Source organism: Ambystoma mexicanum, chromosome 11 (genome assembly GCF_040938575.1).
Source record: "Ambystoma mexicanum isolate Mex_15411 chromosome 11, UKY_AmexF1_1, whole genome shotgun sequence".
Classification (NCBI taxonomy): Eukaryota; Metazoa; Chordata; class Amphibia; order Caudata; family Ambystomatidae; genus Ambystoma; species Ambystoma mexicanum.
This window is the reverse complement of record NC_090934.1, coordinates 556,676,285-556,700,579: the sequence shown is the minus strand read 5'-3', so window position 1 is coordinate 556,700,579 and position 24,295 is coordinate 556,676,285. Positions and strand designations below refer to the sequence as shown.

Below are 24,295 nucleotides of genomic sequence, written 5' to 3'. Positions count from 1 at the left end.
TGGGAAGGAAATGGAAACACAGGCGACTACCGTACTAGGCCTGACGACATTTCTGGTAGAGTCAGAGAAAAACAAAAGGTGAGGGAGAGGGGTGCAGAAAGGGAGGGGAGGAACAAAATAAGCGACTATCGTGCTAGGCCTGACACATTTCAGATAGTGCTGGAGGGGGGGAGGGCGGTAAGGGGGAAGGACAAGTAAGGGGAGGGAGGAGGATCCTAAAATAACTTTCCATGTAAAACAAGTAAGGGTATGCAGATGCAGTTTAAATGAGAACTGTTAGGGAGTTTTACTAAATTCCACCTATGGTAGGACTAAAGAAGACTCAATCTTAGATGGGTATTACTACAAAATATTGCAGACCATCACTGCAAAGCCAAAAATGCAGTTTTGTACAGCCCCATTTCACTGCATATAAATGTGAGGGATGCGTTAAGTTAATAGCAAATGTGGGGGTGTATGGGGGAACTACTGGGGTCTCCGCCTACATGTATATGTGGAGAAAAGGGATAAAAGAAAAATAAATCTGCATTTTCTGCTTCGCAGTAATGGATTTGATATTTTCATGTACATCCCTTAGATGTATAGGGCCCCAACTCTTAGGTCTGGCCTGAACTACCCAAAAGGTTTGGTAGCAATGGACGAGCAGCCAGGTCTAGGAGGGAGAAGGGCTGTAGGTAAAACCAAATACCTCAGGGCACACCTATGGTCAAGAATACACTTATACACAGTCATTTTTATAAAACTATTGTTGTTTATTATAAATATTAAGGCAATTAACACAGTATTAGAATTATTGGTAAGTAAACGTATTCACTTGTATCTACAGTAAGACATTTGTTAAGCATTACTCAGTTCAATAGTAAACGCTTAGATGATATACAGGTAAGCAGTGTGATGAAACAGGAATGAGACACGGACACAGAGGACTTCAAGTTTGTTGTCATAATCCTTTATTCAAAACTGCCTCCCTATCCTAAGAGGTATTTTCCTACCTCAACCAAAAACTAAGAATCTGTCCAATGTCAAGATGTCCAAAGCAAAACTGTCCTGTGTCCGAACTCCTATTCTTGCCCTTACATTCTAAAAGTAATTCTAAGTTCAAAAGAAATATATAGATGTTCCCAATGGATGCCGCTGCAGTATCTTCTCTCTGGCCATTGACCGGCAACGCTCTGTGTGTCACTGTCACGTGATCCTTCCACTCGGCACTTATGTGCCGACAACCACGTCTGCGCAGCGGGTGTGCCTAATGCGCACTGAAGACACGCAAAAGGCAAACCGGCCCGTGTACCGGATGGGGTCTGGGCTCCCCCTTTAGGGAGGCCCTCTGGGTAATTAAATACCCTACGGATCTCCTTCAACTTGCCCCACCAGCTGGCGTTTACACTAGCAGCCTCACTCTATACAGGCTGCTTTGTAGCCGCTATTGGAAAGCATGCCTTATTTTGGTCTGCTCATAAACATCTGCTCGATGGTGAAACATAAATTTGATCTTTCTGATCTTTTATGTACCCATAATCCTGATCTCTGTGTTACAGAGACCTGGTTATCAGAGACCTTGATACCTGACCTGCTTCATGCTGTCCCAGCGGCCTAGTCTATCCTGCATGCCTACCGGAACGACACTCACCCGGGAGGTGGGACAGCGCTGATTTTTAAGAAACACCTAAAACGCACAGTCATTCCTGTCACCTCTAAATCGGACTGCTATTAGCGTGACTTTCTCTTACTCCTAGAGCTCATTTTCTAGTGGTGTATCGCCCACCATCATATGATAGTTCTTTCTCTACAACCTTCGCTGATTGTATTGCTATGTTTCAGTTGAGGCACCCCCATCTTATCATTTTGGGGAATTTCAATCTCTGGGTTGACGATCACGCAGATTTACAAGGGGCCAATATTTGGGCCACTGTGGCTGATTTAAATCTCGAACAGCGGATTTCGGGTCCTAACCATTGTCACACCATACCTTAGATCTTATTTTATAAGAGGCTAGCAGTATGACTGCTCATTCCAACTTCCCGGTTGAGAGGTCTGACCATTATGTCATTCCTTTTAGATATCGCTCTCCTACACTCCCCGCCAACGCCCCCCAGTAGCAAACCAACTTGGCTATCCTCCTTTGCTTGTTCCTCTGATGATCTCGCCACTTTGCTTGCTGCTATTCACAATCGTCGCGCTGCTGCTACGGCTCTCCCTCCCACGGACCCTATCTCTGCACTATTCACTGCTTTTAATCTCGCAGCATATGAGTTAGCACCCATAAAGAAATGGAAGAAGCTCACCAGCTCCCTGACTTTCTTAAAATGTAGAAGCACTGAAGCTACAATATAGGCCTCTGGCGCCAAGCATACTTAGATTGCAAGAACGTTTTGCTGAAATCAGTGTCTTCATTATCGCAAAGCTATCTTATATGCTAAAACTAAATATTTTTCGGAACGCATCCTTGGAGCAAACAACCAATCTAAAATGCTTTTCTCATTTGTGCGATAATTATGCTCCCCAGCGTCTGCTAAGTTAACTATTCCAGCTTCTCAGGCCATGTGTGACTCACTCTGTTCTTTTGTTAAAAAAATTGTAAAAATCAGAGATACATCTCCGCGTAGAGGGTGTTAAGAGGTGGACCGGCTTCCTTTGTCTTTTTCTCCTGCTACACAAGTCTGGTCCTTATTATTGTCAGCTATCTCAAATCCCCCCCCCCCCCCCCCCCCCCAACTCCCCAATGGACCCTATCCCTGATAAGATATAAAAATATTTAAGCCGGAACTGGACCCTGCTTACTACAGCACTTAACCATTCCCTGACCACTGGGTTCATTCCCTCCGTTTTTAAATGTGCCATCATATCGCTCTTTCTGAAGAAACCTACCCTGGATCCTGTAGTCCTCACAAATATTTCACCCATTTCCCTACTAATGTTTCTGATCAAGGCTCTGGAAGCCATTGGTACCCCCAACTTAGAGATTCTTTAGAACAGTCTTCGATTCTTGACACATTTCAATCTGGCTTCCATCCAACAATGGGTATGCAGTCTGCTTGTGTCTGTCATTGATGAACTGACCATGATCCTTGACCAGGGCGGAGTAGGTCTGCTAATACTGCTTGACCCCTCTGCTGACTTTGAAACAATTGACAATTACATTCTATGTCAATGTCTCGAAGTGATTGGAATTGGGGGGTAGTCCTGGATTGGTTTAGCTCCTTCGTGGTGGATCGGACGCAAGTGCTTTCACTTCCTCCTTTTCTTTCTTCCTTGTCCTCCTTGACCTGTGGAGTCCCTCAGGGTTCTGCTTGCTCACCTCTTCTCTTGAATATCTGTGTTGCTAAACTAATTCATTCTCATGGGTTCAGGTTCTATGCATATGCGAACGATACGCAACTTATTCTTAGAATTGATGAAGATCAGGATCTGATGGCCTCTCCCCTGAGAAATTGCTTGGATGACATTGGCATCTGGATGAACGCTAATTGGCTAAAACTTAATGTAGAGAAAACTGAAATTATGGTCCTCGGGCGTTCTTCAGCTGCCAAGGCCCTCTGTACCAGCGATTTCTGTCCACCTTCACTGGGCTTCGTTGTAAAAAAACTTTAAAAAATAGGTTAATCCCTTTCTGCTTCCCCTTAAAGTGCCAGATGCACCATAAATCACGCTAAGCTTAGGCAGTTGAAGAACATCTATCCCTATAATTGTGCATATTTGTGGAGCCGGGTTGTTTCTGTTTCCATGTCGGGGATTCTTGATTATTGCAACGCAGCGCTACTTTCCCAACCCAAGTTTTCAATACAGCGTCTCCAAGTGTTGCAGAATTCTGCCGCCCGCTTGGCAGTAGGTCTCCCCAAATTTGGCCACATATCGCCAGTGTTACGGAATCTTCACTGGTTGAGATCAGAATTACATTTAAGACACTTTGGCTGGTCCATCAGGCTTTCTATGACTCTTTAGCACTTTATCTACACGAAAAGCTTGTGTGTGCTCCCACAAGGAATCTTCGATCTGCTAATCAGCTTTGTTGTGTGCTGCCTGCTTTACCAGGTCCACAATTGGCAGATGAGCCTTCACTGTTTCGGCTCTGGGGCTTTGGAATACGCTCCTCCTGGCCTTGCGCACCATTACTGATCATCTTGCCTTTTGCATGGCATTCAAAACCCACCTGTTTTAGCCTCTCTGCCCCAGCACCATTGCTCTTCCCAAACTGGATCCCACCACAGGTAATCCTCAGTGCCATGATACCCTCGGGTCTATGTAGTGCTTTAGAAGTCTGTTAATATACTCCAACACAAAGTTCCCAATGGATAAGGTTCACCGTTCCAGGGGATACTCCCTTCCCCAGGTTTCTGTTCAAGAGATTTAAGATTCCCAAGGGTACAAATATCCTTTGAAGGTTCCTGGTTAGCAACAAAACACGTATGTTCAAAAACAACTTGCATGTGAATTGTAACCATGCACGACACCTGGTGTACTCCCTTGCGAGGTTTGCCTCTACTTTAGTTTGACTTTATTCACAGTCTTGTATTGGCCTGTCGTATTGCTCGACTAGGACTTTATCTGGTCTGCTCTATAGACTTTGAAACTTTGGCTTTGACCTGGTGTGCTTCTTGACAGGACTTTAAACACAATTCACTTTGCACCCTTAGGTTTATCTGGTATACTCTTTGGCAGGGCTTTTATGTTGAATTTCCTCACACACTTGCAGATTTAGGTTTGCCTGGTATACTTTCCTGCTAGGCCTTTTACCATAAGTCTCTTTATATACTTGCAATTGTCGTTATGTCACAGAGTTCATGAGGTGAGGGTGTTTATCCTTCTCCCCCCTTGACCTCTCTTGGGCTTTGCTTCCCTTTCACACACTTGTAACACTGTTATACTGATTATACTCATTTCCATTAGTTCCTTTTTGGCAAAATTGTGTCACATATGTTTTACATTCCATTCACTGTCTTTAACCGTTCTTCGGTATCATTGCTGAAGCGCCTCAGTGTCCCAATCTCCCTCTTTAGGATGCACCGGTTTTCTGTAGCGTTCTTCGGTTCTCTTGCGGTAGACGGGGAGCAGTGTTTTGGTGCTCCGTCTCTAGTTCACCAGCTTCACTCGCCGGTCTCCACGTCCTTAACGGCTCCAGCCGGATTGCTGAGACTTTCTCTGTGTTCGGGCGGCTGAAGTGCTGCTCTTTGGTTCCCGCGGCCGCCAACCAGACTTGCATTTCTGTTCTGGTGTGGTCCTAGAGCGGTAAACCGTTTCCTGCAGCCTTCCTCCTTCTGCCTCCCCCTAGAGCCAGTTGGCTCCACAGACTTTTCTTCAGCGGCTCGGTAGTCCCTTGGTCAGCGTCGAGTGGACACAGCTTCCCTTGGGAGCTCTTTCTCCATTTAGGTTCCGCTTTTTAAATGTCCCGGCTCCTGTCATAAGTGCGTTCTGCTCGTCTCAGTCTCATGGATCTTAATCTTCAGCCTCCTAGTCTCATTATTCTCATATGTATGAAAAGGTTGAGCCTTTCTGGGTTTTCTTTTAACATGATACCGGAAGGGGTTATAAGTAGATCTGGGAGGGAGCTTTTACAACAAGCCATAAAAGCTTGAGGTATGGAAGGAACATCCCTAAAAGGGAACGGGGGCATGTGCCTTCATCTGATGATGCCATGGTATCCCTTTGAGCATCACCTCCCACCATGTGGTCATCCCTCATAAAGCCACCCCCAGGGTCGTGATCGGGTAGCGGCTCCCACCCTCTGGCCACATGTGGAGAGGCTACCTTCGGGAAAGGAGTGATGACCTCATCCGATTCATCATAGAGTAGCATTCAAATTTAGCACATCATTTATTATAACCCACTTTTAAGGTAAGCAACACAGATATTGGGAAGTACTTTTAGGCAACCTATACTTTAGAAACGCCAGCATTGTCTGTTAATGAGTGTCTAAAGTCAGTGGGAACACTGGGGGACCAGGGCCCCTGTGCAGAAGAACAAAGCAGACAAGACGATGTCAAAGTTGTCAAAAATAGCAGGTTTCTTCTGTGTTGCAGGTAGGTAAAAGGTGGTTCAGGGAGGTCATGCAGACCCCCTCCTGAAGGATTGTAGAGAAAATGACCAGTGTCCTCAGGCCTTAGAGAACACTGATGGGTTGTCCCCCCCAAAGTGTCGCAGAAAGCTCAGGAAGAGTATGATTCAACACCGCAAGCACCCAGGTGAATACATAGGAGCGGGACAGTATCTTTTCTTGTAGAAAGAAGACGGTCAGCAGGGAGTCCCCAGGTAAGCTGACACCAGCACCTGTTCGGATTCTTGGCCTGGAGGCTAAAAAGGGAACTTTTGGCGGGTGCATAGGGTCCACTTCTTGCGATGGGTCGTCCAGCAGACGATCTTCATGATACTGGCTAGCTGGGGACTCGTCACTGACTTTTGTTCAGCAACGGTTGTAACACGGCAGACTTCTCACTGGGTCCCCACCTTGGAAGGTAAGAAGTCTGAGTCACAGTAGGTCCAGCAGGATGCCCACGAAGATCCAGCCAAAATCGAGCTTCAGGAGATGATGCAGAGCAAATTGGTCCAGGTACCAAGGTATTGGGGAATTGCAGTCCAGGATGGTTGCAGCCCTTGAGAAACAGTTAAAAATGCAGATGGTCTTGAGACTGGTTGGTCCCATCAGTTCAGGGGAGGAAGTTGTCCGGTCTGGATCTTCCCTGTCGATCAGAAGAGGATGTTGGAGCAGCAGCGGTCACCCAGCAGTCACAGGCGGTCGCTGGAGGTGGCTGCAGACATCCTTCTGCTGCTTCTTCTTCCTCGGATTGTTAATTCCATGGGTCGACTCTTTTGCTCTGCTCCAGGACCATCGCCTTTATGCAGGAACCCAGCCAATCAGCAGTCATACCACAGTCAAACTTTGGGTGGTGGCTCTCCCATGGGGACAGCCAGCCTCCCAATCAGAACTGGATTCAAGCAGACATACTGGAGGACAAAGACCTGCAGAGTTTCGGTGCACTCCCAGCTTCCTTTCCTCCCAGACACGCTGGCGCCTTCGGGCGTTCTTCGCAATGGGGGCCTGGCAAAGAAAAGAGTGAGCGGGGACCTCCTCCACCCAGGACGACAGAAGAAGGCTCAAGAAAGGACAAGTCATAAAGAGTTGGGGAAAAAAGACGACCTGCCCTTTTCAGTACAATGTTGACTCATGTGTCCCTTACCGCAGCTTCGACAGTAGCCTGCGTGTACATTTCACAAAATATTGGTAGAAAATATTCACTGCCACCAGCTGCTCAGAAGAACTTGCCACTGTAACTGAAAAGTTACAGGAGAAGTGAAAAAGGGGATACATTATGTCCCCTTGGCACTCCTTATAAGGTTCAGTGTGCTGATTCTACAAAATAAATGTTGGGGCAGGCTAGAAAGTATCCCTCTATCGTTGGAAAATCATAAGGGCAGCGCAAAGAGCTCCCCGCAACACTGCACAGGAAGTGCCGTGTAATGCGATAATAAATTGCAGATGCCTTAAAAGGTGGAGGAAACATTACTCCAAAAAGATGCAACCAAAAGGGTTGAAAGAGGTTCCCAGAAGTAAAGAAAAATACTGACTGGGGAAAAAGGTCCCGCTCACTCGAGAGCTGATCACAAAAATCCAAGAGTCCAGGAAAAAGTGCTGGGGGACTCACAAATCAGAGAATATAGCACACAAATGAAATTCTACCCAACAAGAACCAGTCGCAAGTTTAATTCCCTAACCTTTAGAAGTCTAAACCCTAAGATGTGTGTGGCCTAGGGCCCAAGGGAAGTCTACCAAAGACAAAAGACCTATCAAGACCTCCCACACCCATGCAGGTAGAATAAGGCTAAAGTAAGAGCAAGCCACCAGGAAAAGGGCTTCAAGTACAGCCACCATGTTAGGCAAATGGTGACCCCTGTGTCTCATACTGCAGCTGAGAAGATATCCTGCGCTAGAAGTCCACAAAAAGTTGTGCAAAAAGGTACACTGCCACCAGCTTGTCAGATGAACTTGAAACAGTAGGTTAGGGATAATTCTCAGAAATGTGCTAATTCCCTTCTACCTTGGAGATCCCCAGCTCTTTTGCTGGACTTTAGGACTTTTAATTTCTCAACTGGAGAGAGTGAGACCTTTTTCTCACTCTCTCGTATTTTCCTGTGATTTGAACTCTGTGTTTCTTTTGGATTTGGAGTCTAACAAATTGACTTTACTCACATTTGTAACTTTCTAGACCCAGCACACACTATCTTACAATAGGGTGCTGGAGGGGTTACTTAGTATCCCCTTTGTCTAGTTTCTCATGTAACATTTTGTTACCCTTTCTACAATTAATGGCTGGTGGCAGTGGTTTACTTTTTACTACCATTGTGCGTTTTTACCACGGGCTGATTCGCAGCTGCAGTAAGGCACCCATGGGTGCCCATTTTGTCAAAATGGCCCGTTCTTCTTTTTTCGCCATTTATTGTTGGAAAGGTCCTTCTTGAGATTTACTCTGCGCGCCAAACCAGGTTTGGTCCCTTTGTTAATTTTGTCTTTGGTGGAATTCACTGGTGAAGCCCGCCTCTGGCTCCAGTATGTCTGGCAGGGGCAGAAAGTGAGGGCGGTGCCCGAAACTCCCTGTGCTTAATCCCCTTGGTTACAGGAATGCACCAAAAGTGATTGGTTGGCTGGCCGTCCTTGGAGGATAGCCACCCTGCTGTGTGACTGACAGCTAGCCTGGAATGAATGGGAGAAACATGCATAAAAAGGTGAGGCTTTTTGCTTGGAAGGCAGAGTCGACCACTGAATGAAGGAATCCGAAGAAGAACTTGGAAGAGACGCCTGCTGCAACTCCTGGACCATTGGTTTGCCTGGTGAAGCCCTGCTGCTGTGCTGAAGCTCCAAATTCGCCTCCACTAGAGAGGCCCTGCAAGGACGACTTCTTCTCTTGGATTGGTGGGACCAATCAACCCCAAAGTGAACTCGTCTGGACATCCTCTCGGACCTGCCTGTACTTCTGCTGCTGGAACCAAAGTGCCATGGAGAGGAGCACCAAGTTAAGTGTATCGCTTTTAAGTCGGACCCGAGCTCCAGAAAGATTCTCCGGACTCCCAGGAAGCAGGACTGACCAAGTCTGAGCCACCTCAACAGAGTGCTGGACCCCAGATGCGAGGAAAGTCCATAGTGGTATCCGAGAACCGCAGTGGTGCCATTTGCTGTAGGCGCGAGGAGCTGGAATCACAAAGTGCTGCTGATTCGAAGTTTGCCCATTGCTGCTGCTGACCTTCCATTCATAGTTCAGGAGTCGCCCAGACATCCTCCCTCTTGTCCCCATGACTGGGGCCCAGGAACAGGATCTGCAGACCTACACAGGAACAGAAGCCAGCTGCAATAAATTTCTTCTAACCAAAGGTACTGTAAAACTAAGGGGACTTACCTCTTGTTGTTGTAGCTTTGCTAGCTCTCAGTTGAGACTTGTCTTTGTTGCTTTGCATAGTTGCTTGCAGCTTTGCCCCTCACAAGCCTAATGTGGCCCTACATTGGTTCTACTTTTTCTACAAAGACTTCTCAAACATTGTTCAAGACTTTTTTACTTACCTACAAGAAGTGCTTCAGCTCACCTTGACTTTTGCTAACTTAACATCGGCTGTCCTGGTTCTTCTTACCTCTGACTTTGTGTTTTACCTTTCCCCCAGGAAAGGGGTAATTTATTTTGCATTGGAGGATTCAAAAAGTAGTTACCCGCTTAAGAATATTTGTTAACCTTTGTTTTATTACCAAAAACCTTTTCTTTGACACCAAACTCAGTATTGCTGTAAATGTACCGGTGATATATCAATGTCCACAGTGTCCTAGTTATTTAAGTCACCTTAGGGTGTAGGAAGTGTCTGTGTGCCATCCCCAATGGGTATCTACTGATTTACTGAAACGGAGTGTGTATTTTGAAGTATATTTGTGTGCTACATATAATTGCTCCCTTCTGAAGAAGGCTTATTCAACTCACTGTTAAATTAATAAATAATTGTTTAATCAAGAAACCTTGAGTGTAAGAGTTTATTTGGATAACTGTCACTGTGAATCTCTGTTACAACCCTACAGCTCACATTGACCCCTCTTGGGATAAGCCTGGCTGCTCAGCCACACTACCAACCTGTGTAGTACAGACTTCTACCAAAGGTTGGGTTCCTATTGCCAGGAGGGCAAGGTGGTGTAGTCTCCCAAAGGGTACTGCATGGTTTATAGTGATTGCATCGAATGCCAAAGCATTGAATGCCTTAGCATCTAAAAAGAAAAGCATCAAATGCATTTTTTTTTAATGTGGGTGGAGGGTCCCCTCAACCCCCATTGTTTTACCCCTTAAAACCCATAATACTTAAAATGCATTCAATGCTTTTTTTCGATGCTTTTGGCATTCAATGCTTTGTATTCTATGCAATGACTGGATACCGTACTGCATACAATCTTGCCTAACACAGTAACTAAAAGTTACTGGAACAGTGAGAAAAGGGAGACAATGTTTTCCCTTAGGACTCCACATAAAGTGGGTTGTGCTGAACTCACAAAATAAAACACAGGGGGGGACAAAGGGGCGTCTTCCTGTCCTGGTAACAGTAGTTAACCCAGGCAAAATAAAAAGGAAAGCTCAAGGAGCTTCCAGAAACACTTCTCAAAGTGCTGTGTGCTGCAATAGTAAAATGTAGTTGCCGAAAAGATGGATAAAAGCATAACTTCATTAAAAAGTACCAAAAAGAGAGAAAAACGGTTTCCCAAGTACAGAGTAAAAGAATGAGTGTCGAAAAAGATTACCACTCAAGCGAATTAAAGTCCAAAAAGTGCTGGGGGACTCACAGGTGGTGAGAATTTCACTCGAAAAGGACAAAGACTTTTCGTTTACTTACACCTTGACTCCGATTTCCCCAAATTACTTGATGAGTCGACTGGGGGGCAGCTGGGTCTCAGAAGGTTGGATATCCCACTGTTGGTTCAGGTCAGAACTACCTAGGAGCTGTGGGTGCAAGGATTATTCCAATCTTGTCTAAATGGAAGATGCAATCCTTGGTAAGGAATAAATACAAGATCCGCAAATGCACTCCTCTTCAGGACACTTCTTAGAACGGGGGAAGTCTAGTTCCAGCGACGACCACTGCACACAGCCGATGGCAGGCTTCCTTCCAGTTGCAGTTGTAGGAGCTTCTCCAGCACGGGATTCCTTGAGGCTGGGAGGCTGAAATTTGCAGGGGAGGTGACTTGTACTACAAACCAGCGACCACCAAAGTTCCAGATGCAAATGCTGAATGGGGATGCTTCTGGCGGTGTAGCCCATGAGAAAGCTGGACAGTCCACCGGGTGGTCCAGGGACCCTTCGGAAGGCTGAGGGCGGCTGGATCCTTAGGACGGACGGCTGGATCCTTGAGACTGTTTGGTCCCACTAGTCCATGGGCTGAAGCACCCCTCAGGGTCTTTAGAGGTTCGGCAGGGCTTCACGGGGCCAGACGCAGGAAGGGATACCAGGCCTTTTCAGGAGTCTTCGTCAGCTGGTCTACGAGGGATTCTTGGCTCCAATGCTGATCTGATGAAATTGCTGCTGGAATCCTCTTCCTTTCCAAAATCCGGCCCGGAAGCAAGTCCAAGCAAGTACAAACTCGCAAATGGTAGGAATCTGCGCCATTCAAACAGCCAATATTTGTCCAATCAGGGAAAACTACTGGTTTCACTCATGCCCCACATCCAGACCTTGTGTGGTGGGACCAGACAGTCCCACCCCCCTCTGGGCCACACATGCACACAAAAGGCATCATTAGTCTTTGAAAGTTGCAGCCCTCCGGGCAAGCGCCTGCCCTTTTATATAGGATTTCCTCACCTGGCAAGGTAGGAAGAAGGCCAAACTAGAATATGGCCAAAGAACAAGCGAAAACCTTGTGGCGTGGCCATTTTAGGGCTCCAGCCACGTTTAGTAGCCGTAAATGCAAATGTTCACACTAGAAATAACACAAAAATTGTAAAAATATACTTGCTGCTCACCAGCGTTTTTTTCGGCACAGATGAAAGTATTCAAAAATCCTAAGTGTAAAAGGCTAGGGTAATACAAACGTATCCCTGTTGCACTTTATTGTAAGATGCTGTGTGCAATGTTAAAGTTACGAAAAGTAAAAGATAAAAAGGGACATATAGTTTCCCAGTACTGATAGTCTGAAGGACCGATCACATTTCCCATAACAAATTAGCAAAAGGCAGGGGGAAGTACTTCATCTCAAAAAGTCAGAACCGGTTAAAAAGCAAAGCAAAAAGATTGGGGGTCCATAGAAACTATGGAGGGAAAGTTACCAAAAGAGAAATCTTTCCTAACAGCCTGTTTTTTAATTGAGTAAAGATTAATGATGTTTGAGAGGCTTGCATGTCCATTGAGTATGCAGAGAGGTTTTTCTTTTCAATAAAGGAGAGGTAGAGATATTTCGATTAACAGGGATGTTCTGCATTCTTTTTTTAATCAAATGACAGCTTTTTCTTGAGCCATTCTACACTTTTCAACGCGTGGTGGATGTGCGCTCAGGGCAAACCCAATGTATATATGGTGTTGCGTGTGCATTAAAAGTCTACATTGAAGTTAATGATTCTTTGATCATCCTTCATTGTAATAACCATTGACATTGTGATTTTATAGATGTATAGTGTGCATCTGTTAAATTGATTTAATTGTTGCTATTTAATTAATAAATGGATGTTCTGTGCAAACCTGTGTGTTTCTTGTCCTGAAAGGGGAGAGGGAGATGCTAGGTAATTGATAATGTTAAATTGGCATTTCCCAAGTTCATAAAAATAACTTTGTTAAATAATAATTGTGCGCGTCTGCTTTGGGGTGGGTGGAAAATTCCTGAGCCTGAATCACTCCTGGTATGAAAAGGTGAGCCTTAGATTGGGATCCAATATAAACGCATATTGAAACAGTATGGCAGGCCTTTGAAAAAGTATGGTAAACATCCTTTTTGGTGCAAGTTCTAACTTCAGCCACTTACCTTGCTCATTCCACTTCTATCAGTTTATTAGCTTCCACATTGTTTTCACATCTTTCCTTACTATCTGCATGCAGCAGCCTTGCAACATTGACTTTGAAAGGCACCAGATAACAGTTTCTACTTTACGTGAGTGAAATATTTTTGTTGGGGAAAACTATGCAGAAGAGTAAGTCTGCGAGCAGAACTGATTGCATTTTCCGCTTGCAATTTTATTATTTTATACCGCTTAAATTCTCAGGTATCCAATCACTTTAAGGGTTTGTGTAAAATAGGACTCCCTCCTTAATGTTTACTGATTGATGGTACCAGTTGCTTCAAGTAAGCGCTATTAACTTGTGTATATATAAAGTAATTTGTTTTTTTTGGGCAAGGATTTTTTTTCAGCAGAGATTCTTTGTAGCAAATTTATATTATTTATAGAATATCAGTGTTGGCTTTTTGTTACATGTTACACCACATTATAAAACCATTTGTACATTTCTTTGCACAGCTTCATAACTTCTTATAAAAATGTAGTCCAGATTCTAAGCCTCGTTTTATCAGCATTTAGTTAATCTTTAGGGCATGTTGTAAAATGGATCGATCCTTGAGACGGTCTTCAATCTGCTGTTCTTGTTTTTCCTCCAGGCTGTTAGTTTGATAGAAGAGGCTGTGAAACCAAGAAAAGACTTGCCTCCATTACTTCTAAAACTAAGTGAGCGACAAGCAGAAAGCTTGGACTACCTTGGAGTGTCATACGGTTTAACACCCCAACTATTAAAGTAAGTTAATGATGGGTTTACTCTGAAGATGCATGATTATTAGATCCAAGCACCATCTAACTTTGTCATTTGCTGGCACCTTTCCCATTCTAAGGCTTGTTTAGGCGATGGCCACTTATATCACTTAACTCTGAACCACTATATTGAATTTCCCCAAGCTTTGATAGCCTATTAAAAAGGAATCATAAATCCTGTCACTCTATCGGGTCTGGGGGGGTTGAGATAAGGCCCTTTTGACGGTTCTCAATCATCTCTGGCCTAGGAGCAGCTAACCCAGGATATCCTAGGACTGTGGTGAAATGTTTGATCTGAATCTGTTCCCACCTATCACTACTTCGATTGTCTGCCATCCTACCGTCCTCTGTCTGAAGAGCACAACCATAATGAACAGAAATCAAGTCAGCGGGAAATATATAAGTTCACCTTAGAGACCTAGTCCTACCATTATGGAAATGGACTCAGTAATGCCGGTCATAAAGCAGATCACAATACATCAATTAATATATACTAAAAAATTACATTTATTGGATTTCATATAAATTTATTTCAATATGTTAAAACACAGAATTAAATAGCTTACAAAAACCTGTGCAATGCATAAGGTTATATTGTATAATGTAAGAAAATAAAGTGCATACTGTGGTAAAGTGCTAATGCCAATTGTGAACCTCGAAAAAATATACATATATATCAGCAGGAAATAAATCGATCTAAATAAATTCCCACAAATGAAAAGAACAGGAGTGACTGGGGGGTATCCATAGGTGAATGAAGGGGGATCACTCAACCGGGGTAGCCCGCAGAGACTCAGGGATGATTCAAATGTGCAAACTGCAAATGGATGTTAATGGCACATTCTTAAACAATACAAAGGAATCAAAATAAACTCAATTATAATGATAATCAAACAAGAGGACCAATTGAACAAAATCTCAAAACCAGAGTAAAAACACATCTAAAAGACATATACATAAAAGTTCAAGAAAATGTATATACAAGTTATGGATGCTGTGCAGTTCCAGTGCAAACATTTATCACATTCATAGGGTATGCTAGGTAACTTTGTCTAAGTGAGTGGCTGACTCTACTGTTTGGAGGGACAGTTGCAAAGACAGTGGGCAGAGAATGATGACCTCTCCAAAGTGCCTCATTCTTAGACTCCAGGCATGATCCACTGTTAGGATTTTGTCTGTATCAGCTGTCAGTGGCTAGATTCGGCTGCTCTGGGAAATTCATGAGGATGGTACTGAGTTAAGTGGGGTTAGATGGCTGTACCCAAACAAGAGAGCCTTAAATCACCTGAGAGAGTTAAACTCTGCCCGGGCTGTATGCTAAACATTGTACCACAAAGCAGCCTTTCCGAACTGATTTCATTTTCATCACCACATATATTTCTGCTTTGTTGAAACTTAAGTGTTGCAGCAATGCATTTGCCTCATCAATTCAAGTGAGGTCTTTTGTTTTGATTCAGCCTTTTATGTAAGCACTTTGTGGTCGTTTATGCAAAGTCCATTGCAGTAAATGGTGGTATTAATTTAACTGTTTTTTAATTATACAGAATAATGTTAACTCTTATTTGTTTGTCCAGGTTCTGGAAGCGCAGTGGATTTGTACCAGTTTATCTAAGGCAGACTCCAGTAAGTTCACTGTGAAATTGTATTTCTACACGTGCGCCAAACATTTGTGGATAGTGTTTGTGTTATTACTAAACACAATTTCTGTAAACTATTTGGAAATGCATTTAGTTTGACAGTGCATTTATTTGCCATACACAGAAAATGACAATCATTTAAAAATGTTCATAATCCCTAAAGATGTATTTCAACCACTTGCATCATCACTGCCTCGCAGCCATTTACCACTAGATGTAAAATTACAAACTGGTTAGCACTTGGGCTGAGATTTGGGGACATTTGTATAAATGTTCTGCAATATGTCAACTTGAGGCCAGACTTTCACAGTGACACTGTGCTAATAGTGAACAAGTGCTTTGAAGTGGTAGGCAAGGGGGATGAAAATCGGTCAGGGTAAAAGTCCTAGATCTGGTGACCCTTTTTTCTTTTCTGTTTTTCTGGAAAGATTTACTGAACCTTTGTTAAGGCAGTTTGTGTACCACCCTCTGTTGGGAATGCTACAACCACTTACCCTAGGGGAAGGCGAATACACCTTGTTAAGATGGAGTTCTGCAATCAGGCTCAGTGGACAGATTTTAGGAAGCTAGGGAGTTCTGAGAGGTTAGCCAAAACCCAATCAAGGTAGGTGGATGAGTCCACACAGTCTAGCACACAATGATTCAGTTTAGTCAATTATAAAAATAGTTGTTTATTTTTGGCCTTTGCAGCTCTCTCAAAAATGAAAATAGCAGGTAGTACTACCACACAATACATGATAATGCAATCTCCATTAGGTTCAATTAATGGGCATCAGATAACTTAAGCAATGCAGTAAGTAAGTTAGATGCAGTACAAGTTTGGAACCAATCACAAGAACAATATCCTAACTTGAGGGGCCTTTTGCTCAAAAGTCAGAGTTCAACACAGTTTCGAATGGATTGTGTCCTCCAACGCATTCCACATCTTTGACATGTAATGGCCACGGCTGTGCACTTCGGAAACTTTTTCGGCAGAGGGCGTCCTGCGTCAATGGCGTCGGGTCCATGTCCCTCGAAGGCCTCCGTCGAGGGCGACGTCACAGGATGTTATAAATAGGACGCACGGCACCCGTAGTCTCAGTTCCGATTTTTCCGCGAACGTGTTAACTTTGTGAGACTCGTGTTTTCTTTGTAGAAGATGTCTTTCTCTTCGACCCCTCCGACTCTGCGGTCTGGCTTGAAGACCTGTCGGGTCTGCAAGTCGAAGATGTTGCTCACGACCCCCACACATTTGTTTGTGGTGCCTGGGCGAGTCGCATGACACCAACGACTGCTCGAAATGCCAGTCGCTGACTGCCAAGGCCTTGCCGGAGAGGAAGGGGAAGCTCCAGGTAGGTAGGGCTCAAAGCCCATTAAGTCCCGTGCTTCCAAGTCCAAGGGGGTTTCCACTGATGACTCGAGGGGCGACTCTTCGTGTCGGAAGGATTCCCCGGGGATCTCAGTCCCAGAGTGGTTCCCGCCACTCTTCTTCCTCGTCCCGGCACTTGAGGAAGCGCCGTCACCGGTCGCCTTCCCCGTCCTCCTCGAAGGATTGTGCCCTACAAATTCCTCAACTCCGGAGGAATGGGCAGCGTTTAAGAAATCCATGATGGCGATTTTTCAATCGCAGGACACGGGTCTGGTTGCGCCTTCTGACGAAGCCGGCCAGGATCGGTCTTGTTCCGTGGTGACACATCGGGAGCCGTTGCAGTCCCGTACGGACAAGGAATCGAAAGGTCGCAAGAGACATGTCTCTAGGTCTCGGTCCTCGTCCCCAGCGAGACCGCAGCAACCTATTGAGGGCTTGGGGCCGGCGTCGACTAGTTCGGTGCCATGTCTGTCCGATTCAAACATCAATGCCTTGCCGTCGTATCAGCCCACGGCGCCGTCAGCGCCTGTGTCTACACCGAAGCCTTCGGCGATCACAACGGCGCCTTTGGGGATTTTTTCTCTAAATTTGCTGTTGGAGTACCCGGATATCGTGGATCCTCCAAGGAAGGCTACGTCGAAGTCTGTGAGGCTGGTTTGGGCCTCAAGGCCCTCCTCTGTCCCCAGACCTGGGTTTCAACTCACTCTGGATGATATTTATGAAGAGGAGGAAAGGTCTGAGGTTGAGGAACCTGGTGACCTTGATGATCCACTTTTTTCTGGAGACAGTTGGAGGAGTTGAGGCAGACCCTCCATGATGCAAGTGGGCTGGACACTTCCCCGGAAGTGGAGCTTGGTAGACCAGAGCCCGAGGCTCATGCAGAGTCTTCTTATAGGAGACTCATGGTGCAAGTCTGAGTATCTGGGCTGGTCTAGTCCTCCTGAAGACTTTGTGCAGGATGATCTGACGGACATCATGGATCAAGGTCCGTCCTCTGACCCTGTTTTGCCATTTAATCTTAGCTTGCAGAAAAGGGTGGCAGTTGCTTGGCAGTCCCTGGAATCTCTTCCGGCTGTTAAGTATTTGACCAAGAAATACTGCCCTTCCATTAGCAACCCCAGCTCTCTATCTACTCACCCCACTTCCGAGAGTTTGGTGGTTCAGGCGGCTACAGCCACCTCGAGGCAGGCGCAATACCCTAGCATCCCTCTGGATCGGGACGACAAGCGCTTCGACGGTTGGGCCCGGAAGGTATTTTCTGCTGGGAGAATGGCCCTGAAATCGGCCAACTCCACGTGTGCCTTAAGGTTTTCACACACTCTGTGGAATTGTTTCTTTGGCGGCTGAGCATATTCCTGAGGGGGAAGACAGGGATGGGTTCCTTGCTCTTGTGAAGGACGGCAAGGATGTCATGTGTGAATCCCTTCAGTCGGGTTTGGATACGGCTGACAGTGTTAGCCGATCCATGGCTGTGAGCACCGTTATACGCAGATTTGCGTGGTTGCGGAAGTTGGAGTTTGCTCCAGATGTGCAGGCCCGTCTTCTCAACATGCCCTTTGATGGCGCACATTTGTTTGGCAGCAAGGCTGACAAGAGCCTTGAGAGGTTGCAGACCTCAAAAGCTGGGGCAAAATCTTTTAAGCGCTGCGGTGCGTCATCCTCCGCCTTTTCGTCCTGGGGACAGCAGTGGAGGGGAGGTTCCTTTCGTTACTACTCCTCCTTTGGTAGACCGAGTGGGGCCGCCAGTCAGAGGGCCAGCGAAAGAGTACACGTGGTGGTCAGAGAAATCGTGGTGCCAAATCCGCTCAGGCAGCTGCCTCTATGCCTTTAGGCACTGCCGCAGCCGCTTCCAAACAGTCGTGAGGCCATGTCCCATGGTTCGCCTTTGGGGGCAGACTGTCTAAGCATCTTGAAGAATGGCGTGCCATTACTTCAGATGCGTGGGTTCTGGATACCATTGCCCACAGCTTCTGCCTTCCCTTCCTTCAGCGGCCTCACGAAAATCCACCGAGGAAACTCTTTGAAGCTTCTGGATCCGCTCCTTGCGCAGGAAATGTTGAGCCTGCTGGAGAAAGGTGCTATAGTACTGGTGGCTGTAGCGGAGAGGAACAAGGGATGCTATTCCTCTTATTTTTTTATCCCAAAGAAGACTGGGGATTGAGACCCATCATGGACTTGCGTTGGTTGAACAAACTTCTCAGGAAGAACAAGTTCAAGATGGTCACTCTTTCTCAAGTCCTCCAGGCCCTTCAACTTCAGGATTGGTTGGTGTCTCTGGACCTCAAGGATGCTTACTTCAATGTGCCGATCCATCCCACACACAGAAAGTACCTGAGGTTTGCAGCTGGCGACTCGTACTTTCAGTTTCCGGTCCTTCTGTTCGGATTGACCTCCGCCCGAGGGTCTTCAACAAGCTCATGGTGGAGGTGGCAGCATACCTCAGGCGAGGGGGGGATTCACGTCTACCCCTACCTGGACGACTGGCTGATCTGGGCGCGCTCTCCCGAGCTAGCATTGCATCATCTCAGTGTCACCTGCCGCACCCTTCACAGGCTGGGTTTGTCCCTGAATTTCAAGAAGTCGCACCTGACACCTTCCCAACAGCACCAGTACATCGGGGCTGTGTTGGACACGTCCTTGGGGAAGTGTACGCCTCCCACGGTAAGGGCTCATCACATTGTGCAGATGGTGGACAAGTTTCAACATGCCCAGAGTCTCCTGGCTTTCTAATTCTTAAGGTTGCTCGGCCTCATGCCATCCTGCATTTTTCTGGTGCCAGAGGCCAGGCTGCGGATGAGATCCCTACAGTGGGCGCTCAAGATGCAGTGGTCGCAATTCTCCGGCAAGATGTCGGATCCCGTTCAGATTCCAGTCTCGGTCTCCCAGGATCTTTTCTGGTGGGCCAACGAAGGGAACCTGATGTGGGGGGGAACAGTTTTGGCAACCGTGTGCAGAGGTAACGGTAGTGACGGATGCTTCCCTCACAGGATGGGGCACTCATGCCAATGACTTGACCGCCAGCGGTTGTTGGTCTCCGTAGGAGTCCAGACTCCACATCAATTTGTTAGAGCTGAGGGCTATCGGGCTAGCCCTGCAGGAGTTTCTGCCCTCTGTACGGAGGAAGAGTGTCCAGATCATGACTGACAATATAGTGGCCATGCATTCCTTCAACAAACAGAGGAGGGGGGTACGGGTCACTTCCGTTGTGCAGAGAGGCAATGCAGCTCTGGTTCTGGGCCATCCAGCTGGAAATTTGGATCTCGGCAGTTCATCTGGCCCGAGACGAAAATGCATCGGCCGACGCTCGGAGCAGGCAGAGCACGGTCTCCCACGAGTTGGCTCAGGAAGTCCTTCAGAAGATCTTCGCCCTTTGGGGAACCCTGCAAGTGGATCTCTTCACCACCAGTGCCAACCAGAAGTGCAAGAGATTCTGCTCAAGGGAATTTCCTCCAAGAGGAGCCTTAGGAGACGCGTTCGTGGTGGATTGGTCATTCCCACTGCTGTACGCGCTTTCTCCAGTCCCCGTCATTCCTCAAGTGTTGCAGAGGTTATTGAAGTTCGGTTCCCACTTGATCCTCATTGCTCCGGATTGGGCCTGGAGAGCGTAGTACACAGACCTTCTCGAAATGTCCATCTGCCCTCCACGCCTTCTTCCCCACTGAGAGGATCTGCTCTCGCATGAGTGAGGGCATGGGGGGGGTGTCAAGTTCTCCATCCAGAGGTCAAGACTCTCAACCTTCACGCTTGGTTTCTGAAAGGTTGAGGTATAAGGATTGGGACCTCCCGGATGACGTGATGGAGGTGTTGCTTTCAGCCAGACGGCCTGGAACAAAATCCCTGTACTGTTGCTGTTGACGCAGGTTCTGCGACTAGTGCATAAATCACAACGTTTATCCTTTTCAATGCTCCATTCCTATGGTTTTGTCTTTTTTACTTTCTTTGGCCCACAGGGGCCTCCAAGTGGGTACCATTAAGGGTTACCTGGCGGCGCTGTCTATCTTTAAGCGCTCGTCTGAAGAATGTTCTTACTTTAAGATACCTTTTGATTTCTCCGTTTCTCAAAGGACTGACTAATGTATTTCCGCCATCCCCTTTCCAGGTGCCGGATTTGGTTTTGAAGTTTCTCATGGGTGCTCTGTTTGAACCTTTGCACTCTTGTCCTTTGAGATCACTGTCCTTCAAGACTGTGTTCTTGGTTGCGGTTACTTCCTCTCGGAGAGTGAGTGAATTGCAGGCACTTTCATCTAATCCACCCTTTACTGGTTTTCACAAGGACAGGGTTGTACTGCGAGTATGTCCCTCTTTTCTACCTAAGGTAGTCTCTGAATATCATTTGAGTCAAAAGGTGGTTCTTCCATCTTTCTACCCTCCTCCTCATCCTGGTAAGGAAGAGGAGCGTCTCCATCGGTTGGATCCTAGGAGAGCTTTTAGCTTTTACATTTCTAGGATGTCCGGGGTCAGAGTGGACGATCAACTCTTTGTAGGATATGCTTTACACCAATTGGGCCAGGCTGTTACCAAACAGACCTTGTCCAGGTGGATTATCCTTACCATTATGGAGTGTTACCGGTTGGGGGGGTAAAAAACCTCCTGATGGGTTGAGAGAAAAACCCTTCTGATGGGTTGAGAGCTCATTCCACTAGGGGTGTGGCGCTACTTGGGCTTCAATCCATACATTTGTAAAACATTATTCCCTGGGTACAATCCATGGTCAGGATATGACCTTTGGGAAGGCAGTTCTTTATTCCACAATCTAATTGGGTACTCTAAATTCTTTTCCCTCCTCCATGTACTGGTACTGCTTTGGGAGTCTGTCAAAGATGTGGAATGCATTTGAGGACACAAGCCATTCGAAGAACAAGTTACTTACCACCTGGGAACGTCCTTTCGACTGGATGTTCCTCCAACGCATTTCACATCGCCCTCCCAGACTGCCCCTTAGTGAGAATTTCCTATGCGATTGCAGCTTCTGTTTTCCCGCAATGCTAAGTGCAGTCAAGCAGTCATCAGACTGGTGCCACACGTTCTGGGGGACAAAACTTAAACTGAGGCTACAGGCGTCGTGCGTCCTATTTATAACATCCTGTGACATAGCCCTCGACGGAGGACTTCAAGGGACATGGACCTGACGCCATCCACGCAGGACGCCCTCTGCCGAAAAAGTTTCCAACGTGCACAGCTATGGACATTATGGACGTTAGAGCATCAAAACTTTATAATAACGCACATGGTGTTCCTTTCGGGAGAAGATGCAGATTCAACGCACCTTAAATCGCAAGGCTTTGGCATCAGCTTCTTGCTAGACTGTAAACGATGACTGGTTGCTCCTTGTCGCTGGTACCGCCAAAGGGCATATCGGTCCCGGTCTATCGTCCCACATGAGGGTGATGCAAATAGATGCATATAGGAGTATCTGCCATTGTTGGTTGAAGAAACCGTCCCACGGCAGCTGGAAACTGGCATTCGCAGAAAGGTACAATATATCTGTGTAGATAACATAATAAAATATATTTAGTAGCCGTTCTTTATTCAAATGTATCCATTTACCCTGTAATTCTGCACCGGATGAAACCTAATAATGAACACAAACCACAATTAATGAACAGACACAGGCAACATGGGAGAGTATTTGAGACTACGATGTGCATGAAAGGTTAGCGCTGTGAAATAGGTATATGTCCAAATGGAATGGAGAAGCTGACGGACAAATGGAACAGACAGACAGATGGCATTATAACAGAACTTGGAATATTATAAATCGAAAAGCAGACCAACTTCCCTTGGAAAATGTTCTGCCCCCGGCACATCCAATAATGCAACATTGATTGCACACCCTGATATTCCATGGGACTAAATGGTTTAGATATGTCTAGCCTGCATACAATTTGTGGTTTCAGGTCGTCGATGAATAATCTTCACAATATGCTCCAACTAACAACCCATAACTATGTCAGTAAGCAATACCATTAAAAAAATACATTCCTTTTTAAACTTTACACAAATAACAATTATTAGTAGACTTATAAACAAACCACAAGTTTATCCAATTGGTTTTTTAAATGTGGCATGGTATAAATGTAATCAACGGAACAACGTATTGTCTACACTATTTTCGTCAAATGGCATATTCACAAGTCTCTGAATTGTTCCATATGCATACAGCACAAATGCCGTTTTTAATCGCAATAATATTATGGATAGCTGAACTTATGTTATGTTTGGTAGTTCCATTCTCTTGGCGTAATGCAGAGTGTCCGCTCAGAACAACAGTTTGCATAAATTGAAACTAAATTTTCCTATGTCCACTTTCAATATAGTAAAGGTTATCTTTTTTGCGGGTATTCAACACCTTATTTCCTTCTAGCTGAGCGAATGCTCCCTTTCGTCCAAGGTCAAATAACAATTGAAGCTTGTTTTCACCGTGGTAGGTTTCGTTTTTGTGAAAGAATGCCACAATAATAAAACATACCTGACAAGACATGTCAGTGTGAACTGATTAATTTCTTCTATCCCCACAAGCATCATCCCATGAAGTGACCTTCACTTCATGGGAGCGATGAGCCCAGCTAACCAACGTGGCATTCAAAATACGCCTGAAAAATAAATTAATTGTTTGATGGCATCCAGCAATGCTGCACGGTCATGAATACTTTTTTACCAATCACTAGTGCGGGTTATGAACCTATAGGCCAAATCATTCATTTTGGAGTCTCAACGTTCTGGAAGAGCAGACACCTTTTTGAAGATGTTTTTTATTTCGGAAAACGTTAACCTTGTTAAACCCTGCAAACTATCGCTTGGCTTCTTTCCCGAGAGGTATGTATTCCTCTATTATCATTAATACACCGAAAATTGATGTCACCGGCCAGTATAACATCTGTGATATCAGATGATATACGTATAGTCGTCATGATGTCTTCCAAGTCGCTAAAAAATGTATCATCAGTCGGAGCTATAGGATTCCTGTATATATTTATTATAGCCAATACTCTCTCATAACCAACAATCTTTACTAATTGTACATGATCGTTGTGAGGCCCAGGCTTGTAATTCCAAGCCTATGTTGTTTTTTAAGGCTATCATAAGACCTGAGGTCGGGCGACCTTTGTGTTTTTTCCCAGCTGGTATTAAATCGATTTCATGATTATTCCAAATTGGTGCATCAACCAGCCAGGTTTCTTGAAAAATGACTATATCATAAGAGTCAATTAGTTCGGAACTTTCACTGATCAAGTGGAGGTGGCCTTGAGTGTTCTAACAAGCCACATTTATCATTCTATTTTCATCAGACAAAATTGGTTCTCAGTTTGAGTATTTACTCCAGCGGTCACCTGACCCAGCAAGACTACTCGATTGTCTTTGTTGATCAGATTGACAGACCTTGTTAGTTCTGCCACCTGTATTCCTATTGTTTGAATTAGGTGCACTTTTGCTATAATCAACGAAATCAAATGTCGTTGGATCCATTGCTATCAGGAATCCCATTGCAAACAGATCCATTTTCGCTAACCAAATGGTGTTCCTTACCATACCTGAAGGGACCCACAGCCTCACTACAGATGGATCTTGATCATT

At 45.5% G+C, this 24,295-nt stretch overlaps 1 protein-coding gene across 3 annotated transcripts in view; it reads left to right on the top strand.

Annotated features, from left to right (window-relative positions):
• Positions 1-24,295, top strand: part of NAT10 (N-acetyltransferase 10) — a 722,602-nt gene that overhangs the window by 470,135 nt on the left and 228,172 nt on the right. For all 3 annotated transcript variants that reach the window (XM_069623384.1, XM_069623382.1, XM_069623383.1), the window contains exons 20-21: positions 13,588-13,721; positions 15,310-15,358. In XM_069623384.1, coding sequence (XP_069479485.1) covers positions 13,588-13,721; positions 15,310-15,358 — 183 coding nt within the window. The remainder of the gene's footprint in view (positions 1-13,587; positions 13,722-15,309; positions 15,359-24,295) is intronic.